Raw genomic sequence first — 11458 nt, forward strand, 5'->3', positions numbered from 1 at the left:
TATTTATTTATTATGTATACAATATTCTCTCTGTGTGTATGCTCGAAGGCCAGAAGAGGGCACCAGACCCCATTACAGATGGTTGTGAGCCACCATGTGGTTGCTGGGAATTGAACTCAGGACCTTTGGAAGAGCAGGCAATGCTCTTAACCTCTGAGCCATCTCTCCAGCCCCATAAGATAATATATAAGTAAATATTTTTCCTACTTTCTTGTTTGAGACAGAGTTTCTCTGTGCAGCCCTGACTGTCCTGGAGCTTAATAGGTAGACCAGGCTGGCCTTGAATTTGCAGAGATCCCCCTGCCTCTCTGCCTCTGTCTCTGGAGTATTGGGATTAAAGGTGTGGGTCACCAGTCTTTAAATCTTAAAAAAAGAAAGAAAGAAACAGAGCCAGGCGGTGGTGGCGCACAGCTTTTAATCCCAGCACTTAGGAGGCAGAGGCAAGTGGATTTTTGTGAGTCGTGAGTTCAAGGCCAGCCTGGTCTACAGAGAGTTCCAGGACAGCCAAAGCTATACAAAGAAGCCCTGTATTGGAAAAAAAAGATACAAAACAAAACAGAACCAGGCTGTCTGGATTTGAATCCCAGTGCGGCCACTTGTTAGCTGAGTGACCTTGGACAAGTAGTTTAATCTTTATTAGTGACCTTAGATGAGGAGTTTAATCTTTGTGCCTCAGTTTCTTCATCTACCAAGTAGGGATAATGACAGTACCTGATGCCCACGATTGTTATGAGGTTTAAACAAACCAATATTTGCCAAACCCTTAGCCTGTGTCCTGACATATGGTAAGTGCATGTGGCTGTTTGGCGCTGTTGCTGCTGTTTGGCAGGCTATCTCTTCAAGGCTTGTCTCTTATCTTCTTCAAAGCTACAAAGAATATTTTCCCATGCCAGGCATAGTCTTAGTTTGAGGTCAACTTGCTCTGTAGTGAGTTCTAGGCCAGCTAGAGTTTCCTGCCGAGACTCCGCCTCAGGTCTTGGCATCGTCCGGCCCCGCCAGCCATCGCTGTTCTCCTGGCTAGATTTCCCAAGGAGTGCTCACTCCCAGTCTTTCATCTTCCTGCTCTGTGTGGCCTCTCTGAACCCACAGAGGATTTTAACCTTTAGAACCTCACTGTGCAGGAAGATGTGGTTGCCACGTGGCTGAGGTTTCCCCTACTCCCTCCACCCTCCCACAGTCCCCGAGAGTCAGGGCAAATTTCTCAGGTGCAGCTGCAAGATCAATCTTTGCATTTGCTTGGCTTGCTTTTCCAGCCCTGCTCTGCCACCTCTACCTTGCTGTGTGGCCTTCAGATAGTTGCTTAACCTCTCTATGTCTCTCTTGGGAGATATCTATTTGAGGCTAACAAGGATACAAAGAGACAATGGATGTCTAGCCCCAAGAAGGTTCTTTCCCTGGAGGGCTCCTATACACTCCCAGTTTGGTCACCAGCCATGAGTGTGTCTGGAAACTCACCTGGGTTGAAGAGAATGGTTCCTTTCAAATAGGCATACTCCTTGGGACCCAGTTCAAGGCTCCAGAAAGACTCCAGACAACGCTGGAGCCACCGCACAGCAGCCAGTGAGGGTTGTGGCCGGTCTGGTTGCTGGGTACCCTGGGTACTGCTGCTGGGTTCCTCCAGTAGGATTTGTTTAAGTATACTGGGCACCGGAGCCTCAGCCACCTCAAAGGTCACAGTATCTTGGGCCAACCCAAGCAGGAAGAGAGGGCCCCAGCAGCCCCCCAGCAGCCGACGCTGATCCTCGCGGGGCAGGTGGCAGAAGGACGGCAGGTTCCGGAGGAATGCCACTGTCTTGGCTAGGACATCCAGAGCCTCCCGGCAGGTGCGGTGTGGGGCACACAGATGAACAGGCCGATGCTGCTGGCACAGACAGTGGCTGCGAGATGCCGGTGCCATGGGCCTGGACCTGAGGCTGGGGCTCAGCAGTGCATACAGAATAGCTGGGCGGCCGGCAGAGCCCTGGCATGGGCAACCCCCAGACTGGCCGGAGTTCATGGTTGGTGTCTTGTTCCCGTTTCTTCCCAGCTCTCTGGCCTTTCTGTACTGTGGGGCTATTTATATCCTCGATGGGCGGGAGGGGGGGAATGGCTGTGCAACCTTGACTCCAGAAGTCGTGTTCATTGAAAAAAAAAAAAACACATACACACACAATGCATACACACACTGACCCTGGCAGGACTGGTGAGGAAATGGTGGGGGAGGGGCACTGGAGCTCCACGTGGCCTTGCTATCGCTTTAGTCAATGAAGTGGCCATTGCAGGGCACAGGGCCACCTACCTGCCTTTTATCGGATGACTCAAGTGTATAAACAAGGTCATTAACCCAGGCTGTCCCAGGGCACCAAGGTCTCAGGTGCTTAGCCAGCCAGTGGCTCTGACTGCTGCTTCTGTTGGTGCCCACTTTCATGCACACAGGACCAGGGTTCTCACTGAGCCAAGGAGCCAGCCAGGGAAAGCTGGCGAAAGCCTTGACTGAGCGACCCAGCCTGGAAGTGCCTTATCGCGGCTGTGTTTGCCTAACCTTGGGGCTCTGCCCCTGTTGTTGGTGAGCAACAGGGTGCAGGGAAGGGAGCCAGGTCCCTGGGGACTTTACTCATTGTACAGTTTAGAAGGCCCCCTTCCTGGGACTCCAGCACAGGGGCCCCTTTGGAGGAAGGCCATTTGGAGCCCCCTGCTCCCAGCCTGCATTCCTACAGCTCCAGGGCAGCTGGCCCTGCTGGCCCTTGCAAAACCATGAGCTTGCCTGGCTACCACTTGTTGAAGACACACTAGACGTGGGTCACTTTCCATTGTGATGTTGGGGACTTCCGGAGGAGATGAGAGTCTTACTCTGTGACACTCAAAGAGGTGAACTGACCTGCTTAAAGTTACTCCAACGGGAAGGGATAGAGCACAGATACGTATAGCCTCAAAGTCACCCTTGTTTGTCCCCCTGGGTCAATTGTGCACTTCAGTGTGAGTTTCCCAGGACCGGTGGGGAGGAACTGACCGCCCCTCCCCCATCCCTGCCTGGTCTGCAGGTGTGGCCCGCCTCTGGAGTGAGTGGAAACATATCTCCGGCAGCACATGGCTTCTCTCTCCTGGATATTTGTCTCAAGTGGTTAGAGGCGAGGGTCAAGGGAAATGGCAGGTCCTGAGTTGTGTCAGGTTCCTGACCTCTGCTAGCCTTGCCTAGCAAGCTTGCTGTCGCCACACTCTTGGGCAACCTGGTGCTCCTGGATGAGAAGAGAGAGACTCTGGCGTCCTCCACCCTGGCATCAGGTCTTGGCTCCATGCTTGCCAGTCGCCCGTGTGACTGTCAACTGGCCTCCAGGGTTCTGTGAGCCTTGGCGTCTTACCTGAGACATTAAGGTCTCCCTGCGGTGCTGACTTGAGCGAGGTCCTGCAGAGACTGCACGTCCCATTCTAACCTTGCAGGCAGGCAGGCTGCTTCTGCTGTAATAGCCTATACCTCAGCCCAGGCCTCCCTTAGGAAAAGGACAGACTAGCAGGTATGGAAAGGAACACTCACAGTGAGAAAACCAACACAGACGGGAGCTGGGCGAGGTGGTCCTAGGTTGGTCCGAGAGGTTCCATTCCAATCTATCTCTTTCCTAGAAATGACACAGGAAGCCTGAGGCTCCATTCCTTTGTTGTTGTTTGTTTGGTGCTGATTGCTCACTCCGTAGCCCAGGCTAGCCTTGGATTTGCACTGTGTTGCCTCGGCCACCCAGCTGCTAGAATTACAAGTCTGAGCTACCACACCTACCTGCTGGCTGCTGCTTTTTAATTTCATTTATTGGGTATGATGGCTGTAGACAACATAAAATATGTTATTTTTTAAAAAATATTTATTGATTTATTATGTATACAATATTCTGTCTGTGTGTATTCCTGAAGGCCAGAAGAGGGCACCAGACCTCATCACAGATGGTTGTGAGCCACCATGTGGTTGCTGGGAATTGAACTCAGGACCTTTGGAAGAGCAGGCAATGCTCTTAACCTCTGAGCCATCTTTCCAGCCCCAAATATGTTATTTTTTTATTTTTTTTAAAGATTTATTTATTATGTATACAGTATTGTGTCTGCAGGCCAGAAGAGGGTACCAGATCTCATTACAGATGGTTGTGAGCCACCATGTGGTTGCTGGGAATTGAACTCAGGACCTTTGGAAGAGCAGGCAGTGCTCTTAACCACTGAGCCACCTCTCCAGCCCAAATATGTTATTTTTGTATGTATGAAGTGAAGCTAGTTCTACTTTCCACTTTTCTTTCTTTCTTTCTTTCTTTCTTTCTTTCTTTCTTTCTTTCTTTCTTTCTTTCTTTCTCTTTCTTCTTTTCTTTTTGCTTGCTTAATGAAACAATGCCTGCCTCTGTAGCTCAGGTAATCTTGGAACTCGGTGTAGTCGAGGCAACCTTAAACTCATGGCAGTCCTCCTGCATTTGCCTCCCAAGTTCCGGGAGTGAGGTCCAATGCCTTCCAAGCCTCACCTCCATACTTGTGTCTGCAAAACCCCTCTCCTGTCTGCCAGGACATAGGCCCCTCTTGTAGCTAGAAATGGGGCTCGCTACACACTGATCCTCACAGATGGACAGGCTGCACCTCCTGCTCCTGCTGAAATCAGGGGCTAGAGCCATCCTGAAAAGCCTCAGTCTCTACCTTCCACTTCCACAAGCAGACAGTCAGGCTTGTCCAGGGGAATTGCCTTGATTTGCTGACCCATGTTGTTTAATCATTTTTTAAAATTTTGTTTATTTTGTTTTTGTTTTTTTTTTTTTTTTTTTTTTGAGACAGGGTTTCAGGTGCTCTAGCCTGTCCTTGAACTTACTATGTAGCCAAGGCTAACCATTAACTCTTGGGATCCTCCTGTCTCCTCTTCCTCCTCTTTTTGCAGCACGAGGGCTTTGTTCTTGCTAGATAATACCCCAGTGCTCTACCCCCCAAATTATTTTTTTAGATTTATGTATGTGTTTTGCCTGTATACATATATGTGCATGCCTGGTGCCCAGGGAGGTCAGAAGAGGGTTCAGAGTCCATAGTACTGGATCAACACATGACTGTAAGGCACTGGGTGGGCTCTGAGAACCAAATCTGGATCCTCTACAAGAGCAGCAATACAGATACTCAGGCTGGCCTTAATCTCACTCTACTAGCCCAGGCTAGCTAGGTGGGTGTGAAATTGGGACCCTCTAAACTGCATCAGTTGTCGGCTTGTTTCCCCTAGCTGCTTGGTGCCAGTGGGTTTTTTTTTTTTTAATTTTCTGAGAGAGGGTTTTACTATGCAACCTTGTGTGCTGGCTAGTTTTATGTCAACTTGACAACTTGACACAAGGTAAAATCTTTTGAGAGGAGGGAACCTCAACTAAGAAAATGCCTCCATAAAAATCAGGCTGCAAACAAGCCTGTTGGGCACTTTCTTAATTAGTGATTAACAGGGGAGGGCCTGGCCCCTTGTGGGTGGAGCTATCTCTGGGCTAGAGGGCCTGGGCTCTATAAGAAAGGCATCTGCTGGGCGGTGGTGGCATTCCAGCCCCCAGGAGGCAGAGGCAGGCGGGTCTCTGAGTTCAAGGCCAGCCTGGTCTACAAGAGCTAGTTCCAGGACAGGAACCAAAAAACTACGGAGAAACCCTGTCTCTAAAATAAAAAAAAAATTATCAGGATAATATCAGAGGCTAACTAATGGGAGTTGATTCTCTTCTTCCCCCATGTGGAATCTGGGGATCGAACTCACAACATTAGACTTGACAACAAGTACCTTTACTTGCTGAACTAGCTCACCAGTCCACGGTCTGCATTTCATGGCCTCTGTCTAGTAGTGTATAAAGTATTGCTGTCACTATTTATACTGCCGAGCAGATGTTGTCAGCAGTTTGGTAATCAGAAGCGCGGTCTATGTGTCTAAGTCCTGGGGTCTACGTTCTTTTGATCTGCCATGTTGTTCTGTGAATATGCTTTGGTTCTCTGCTACAACAAGGCACCCATATTCCCAGGTCCTAGAATCAGCCGGTACTCCAGTCTGATTCTGGTGTGGGAGTTGTAGTTAATGGAGAGAGAGTGCCTACCGTACGTATCCAAGGCCCTGACTTCTACGCTGTACCCACGTAAGGGGGCGGGGGTTAGAAGGACTAATGGAAACCACATTCCTCAGAGCGGAAGACGACGGTGTCAACGCAGAAGGGAGGAGACACAGCAAAACCCTGTTCTACTGGATGGGAGCTGGCGATGATCATCCTCGGGTTTCTTTATATCTAAAGGTAGGAAATGAATGCAGGGAGTCGAGGAGATGGCTCACCAGTTACAGCACTTGATACTCTGGCAGAGGACCTGGGTCTAGTTCTCAGCATCCATGTGGCAGCTCACAACCAAGCATCAATAACTCTAGTCCCAGGGGAATCCAACACCCTCTCTGGCCTCTGCAGGCACTGCACACATATGGTGCACAGCCAGCCATGCAGGCAAAACACATACACATAAAATAAACCTAAAAAATTTTAAAATTGAATTATAATTTTTCTTTTCTTTTTTTTTTTGTTTTTGTTTTTCGAGACAGGGTTTCTCTGTAGCTCTAGTGCCCATCCCGGAACTAGCTCTTATAGACCAGGCTGGTCTCGAACTCCCAGAGATCCGCCTGCCTCTGCCTCCCGAGTGCTGGGATTAAAGGTGTGCGCCACCACCGCCCGGCTAATTTTTCTTTTTAAGCACCACAGAAACTGCTTCAACAGGGCTTCCCCCTTATTGGCTGTGGGGCTCAAAGAGGATGCAAAGCACCTGCGCACTCAGGCATGTCCCGGAGGCTGGTAGTCACCACTGCTGCTGCTTGTCCTCACTCTTTGGAAGAGGAAGCTGAGGAGGTGGAACCCCTCTGCCAGGCCAGAAGCTAGGTACCTCTCACTGTAGGGAGCTGTGTATTTCCTGTGCCCTGGGTATGTTAAGATCACACCTTAAAAGAGGACAGGCGTCATTTCTGGAATCCTTGGAGGGAAGAGAAGGCTGTGGTTAGGATCGCTATAGATCAGAGGCTGACTGGAGCCATTTGTTCAGAGAAGTCCAGGGCTTTTCTTCCTTCCTTCCTTCCTTCCTTCCTTCCTTCCTTCCTTCCTTCCTTCCTTCCTTCCTTCTTTCCTTTTTTTTCTCCCAAGACATGGTTTCTTTGTGTAACAGTCCTAGCTGTCCTAGAACTACTGAAACTTGCTCTGTAGACCAGGCTGGCCTTGAACTCACAGAGTTCCGCAGGCCTCTGCCTCCCAAGTGCTGGGATTAAAGGCATGCCCCACCACCACCTGGCCTCTGTGGGATCTGATGGAGGCATTTTCTCAATTAAGGCTCCCTCTTTTCTGATGAGGGTAGCTAGTGTCAAGTTTACATAAAACTAACCAGTATAGGTTCTAACTGGGAGATGACACAGACCGGTCCTCAGAGACCTGAGTCTGATAAGGGGAGATAAACCCTGCTCTTTGGGAATGTTCTTTTTCAAGAAGGGAAATACGACCGGGCTCTCAGGAAATGTTTGGTAATAATCTTCCAACAGTGTAGCACTACCAGGTTTACAAAGTAAAAAAAATATATGCACGCGGGGCATCAGGTGATACACTCGGGCAATCTCAGCGCTTTGAGAAGAAGGTAGGTGGACCAGGAGCGCAAGTTCGTCCTTGCCTCCGGAACAGCATTCCCAACAACGGCAAAACAAAGCCAGCCAACACCACCACTCTCACCACCAATACAAAGCAGTTTTCCAGACAGTAAGGGAAGAGCATTAATCCAAGTGCAAACAGTTTCCAAGCCTGGTGCTCTATGCTAACTACAGTTCTGTGCGCTTTTCCAAAAGCCTGGTCCAGCATGATGGAGTAGGTTTGGTGAGTGATTTCTTCCTGGGTCTCAACTGCCGCTCGCAGGAAAAGACAACTGAAGATATTGTTCTACCAAAACTTCTCTGAACTTCCAGCCCTTTCAAGATGTGAGCTCAGACCTTTCTAGAAATCTCCCAGGTATCTGGTGACCATAGTAACTCAAACCAAACTCTGCAGCCGCAAGCCTCGCCCACCGCTTTAGGGTCGCGCCTGTTGATTTGCTCCGCCCGTTAGCCAATGACTGGTGAAGCGGGCTGTGTTCCGGGAGCTCAATGGCCAGCGATGGGCGGGGAGGCGGGAGGAGAGCAGGGGAGGGCGGGGCCAGGCGGCCGGGACGGTGCGTGTTTCCGGCTCCGCTGCGGAAGGCCAGCGAGGGGAACCGTTGGGCCCGACTCGAACCGTGCGGAGCGCGGGCATCGCCGAGCGCGAGTGCGGAGCTCGGAGCGCAGCGAGATGGGCGGGGAACAGGAGGAGGAGCGCTTCGACGGCATGCTGCTGGCCATGGCGCAGCAGCACGAGGGCGGCGTGCAGGAGGTAAGTGGCGTGGCCCGCGCCCCGGCCCTTGTCCGCCGTGGATCGCCGAGACCTCCCCCACCCCGGCCTCGCGGGTCCCCGAGGCCCCGCAGCTGGTCCCCGCGCCCCAGCTTCCGGTCCACCCACCCCGCGGGCGAAGTCTCACTCCCACGCTATCAGCGCCCCGTACCTGGCCCCCAAGAGCAATCTTGTGATTCCAGAGTGACCCCAAAGCTCCCCGCATCCATTCTGGGCTCCACGCATGCTTCTGCTTGCATTTTAATGATTACTCACTAGGGCCATTCCTGGACCGACTCTCCCAGGCGTGATTTCCATCTTAACCAGAAGTGAAGCCTACCTATCACACACTGCGTGGGGTAGTGAGAACCGGGGCGAAGTTAGCACGTGGCCTCTTTAAACTTGAATCGGGGAAGTGAACCGGAGACCTGTAGACGGCTCAGTTGCCCTCTACGGGATTAAGCGTTGCTCATGGTCTAATCTCAGTTGTCCAGTCCGTGAGGTGAAGAGTGGCAATGCCAGTTGTTGGTTTTGGTGTTCTGAGTCAGGGTCTAGCTGTGTGTCACTGGCTTGCCCAGAACTTGTTCGATAGACGAATGTGACTTACAATTCAGGGTCATCCTCCTGCCTCTGCCTTCTGAGTGCAGATGTGCGCCACCCTGCGCGGCTCCTAGTTTTCTTGAATTTTAGGGAAGTAGTACTTTTAGAGTTCATAAGGCTTGTTATCAAGTGTTTGCCATTATCGTGTACAAGACACAGAAGACTGGCCGGGCGGTGGTGGCGCACGCCTTTAATCCCAGCACTCGGGAGGCAGAGGCAGGAGGATCTCTGTGAGTTCGAGACCAGCCTGGTCTACAAGAGCTAGTTCCAGGACAGGCTCCAAAACCACAGAGAAACCCTGTCTCGAAAAACCCAAAAAAAAAAAAAAAAAAAAAAAGAGAACTAATGGCTTAAAAAAAAAAGTATTTGTCAGGTGTGCCTTTAATCCCAGCACTGGGGAGGCAGAGGCCGGTGGGGAAGGTGGATATTTTGAGTTTGAGGTCAGCCTAGTCTACAGAGCTAATCCAAGATATCCAGGGCTATTTAGAGAAGAAACTCTCTCTTAAAAAACAAAACCAAATTATTATAATTGGGTGTTTGTGTCAGGACAACTGTGGGGCCAGTTCTCTCCTGCCACCTATATGTGGGTTCATGATCTTAGGTTGCCAGGCTCTTGAGGTAGTCACTGTTTACCCAGGGAGCCATCTTGCTGGCCACAACGAGCATTAGAAGTATACCTCAGGGCGCCGGGCAGCGGTGGCACATGCCTTTAATCCCAGCACTCGGGAGGCAGAGGCAAGTGTATCTGAGTTCAAGGCCAGCCTGGTTTACAAGAGGTAGTTCCAGGACAAGCTTCAAAGCCACAGAGAAACTCTGTCTCAAAACAAACAAACAAACAAAAAAAAGTAAGTATACCTTAGGGTTTGAATGATGTTCATAACTGTTAATCTGGTACTGGGAAGGAAGAGGCAGAATTACTACAAGTTAGAGGCTAGCCTGCTCTGTATAAGCAAGTTCTTGGCCAGTCAGATACATAGTGAGATCCCCAAATACATAGCCCCTAGGTGATGTTGAGTGACCAGACCTAGTTAACACCATGGGTGTGGTTTATGGTCTACAAAGATACATATGCTGTTAATTGTTTTTTTGTGTCCCTCCCCCCCCAAAATGGAAGTGCAGGCAGAGGTTGAAAAGCCTACAGTGGTTCTGACAGTACTTTGATTCTACAAGTGCCCGAGGGTCAGAGAGTGACAGGTTTACCTGAAATCAGACCCGAAGCCCCTCACCTAAATAGGCTCCTTTCGTCTGTCGCTGGGGGTGGGTTTTCATTTAGCTTTGCGTTAGGTCTTAGGGTTACTGTATTGTCCCAAAACACCATGACCAAAAGCATCTTGGGAGGAAAGGGTTTATTTCACTCACAACTCAGTGTAGCAGTTCATCATCCAAAGCAGCGCGGGCAGGATCCTGGAGGCAGGAACTGAAGCAGAGGCCATGGAGGGATGCTGCTTACCTGCTCTGCTTACCTGCTTGCTCCTAACGGTCTACTCAGCCTGCTTTGTTAGAGAACTTAGGACCATCACTGGGGGAGGGGGCACCCACAGTGTGCTGGACCCTTCCACATCAGGGGCGGGGTAGCCCAGTCTTCTGGAGGCATTCTATCAACCGAGGCTTACTCCTCCTGATTTTAGCCTATGTCAAGTTGACATAAAATCAGTCACTACACATTCCAAGTCTTTCTCTAGGTGCTTTTGTTGACCGAGGACTTCTGAATCCCTCCTCGTGGGATAGAGTGTCAGACCTGCAAACATGAACTGTGGTGATACTTTGTTTGTGCTTTAACAAATACAGCTTGCCTGAAGATCAGAGAAGCAGAGCAGCCAGTCACTAGTTCTTGCCTCTACCCAATCCTCAGGCTGGAAGAGTGATCCTCTCTCTATGAATCCTTAGACTGATTCCTGATCTTCTGTCTCCTCTTGACTTATATTCCTCTCTCCGCCTAGCCATATCCCTTTCTGTCTCCACCTCCCTAGTGCTGGGAGTGAAAATGAGGGGCGTCACCACCCGGATCAGTCTCCTGTAGCAGGATTAATAAAAACCCAGAGGCAGAAATTGGAGTTCAGCTTGAAGGTCAGAAAAGCGAAACAGCCAGCCATTGGTTCTTACCTCGACTTCAGTCTGAAATGTCGATCCTGCCTCCAGCAATCTCAGAATGAGACTGTGTGAGAACTGCCTCCTCCAGCTTTAAATCACCACAGGGAAAAGCCTCCTTGTCTCCAGTCCCCTAAACTAACAAAATGGGTTTGGGAGTGAGTTCACTTTCTGTTTTAATGAATTTAAAGTACCTAGAAGTAGGGATTTCACAGTGGGGTGTTGAAATAGGAGCGGCGGCGGGGCTGCGTCCCCAACACCCCGGCCGCTTGGCTAGCTCATGCCCGAAATAACAACACACAAACTGTATTCATTTAAAGAACTGCTTGGCCCATGAACTCTAGCCCTTACAGGCTAATTCTCACACCTGGACTAGCCCATTTCTAATGATGTGTGTAAGCACCCCAAGGTGC

General features: G+C 50.2%; 2 protein-coding genes across 2 annotated transcripts in view; one reads left to right on the top strand and one right to left on the bottom strand.

Annotated features, from left to right (window-relative positions):
- The window catches only part of Nr0b2 (nuclear receptor subfamily 0 group B member 2), a 3602-nt gene extending 1556 nt beyond the window's left edge, over positions 1 to 2046 (bottom strand). The window contains exon 1 of the mRNA XM_050150207.1: positions 1456 to 2046. Within this exon, the coding sequence (XP_050006164.1) occupies positions 1456 to 1996 (541 nt within the window). The 5' untranslated portion in view covers positions 1997 to 2046. The remainder of the gene's footprint in view (positions 1 to 1455) is intronic.
- A 6123-nt stretch (positions 2047 to 8169) lies between these two features.
- Positions 8170 to 11458, top strand: part of Nudc (nuclear distribution C, dynein complex regulator) — a 21995-nt gene continuing 18706 nt past the window's right edge. Inside the window, exon 1 of the mRNA XM_050150174.1 lies at positions 8170 to 8360. Coding sequence (XP_050006131.1) covers positions 8280 to 8360 — 81 coding nt within the window. The 5' untranslated portion in view covers positions 8170 to 8279. The remainder of the gene's footprint in view (positions 8361 to 11458) is intronic.

This window comes from Alexandromys fortis, unplaced genomic scaffold (genome assembly GCF_014885135.2).
Source record: "Alexandromys fortis isolate MF-2015 unplaced genomic scaffold, M_Fortis_MF-2015_v1.1 scaffold_26, whole genome shotgun sequence".
Lineage (NCBI taxonomy): Eukaryota > Metazoa > Chordata > Mammalia > Rodentia > Cricetidae > Alexandromys > Alexandromys fortis.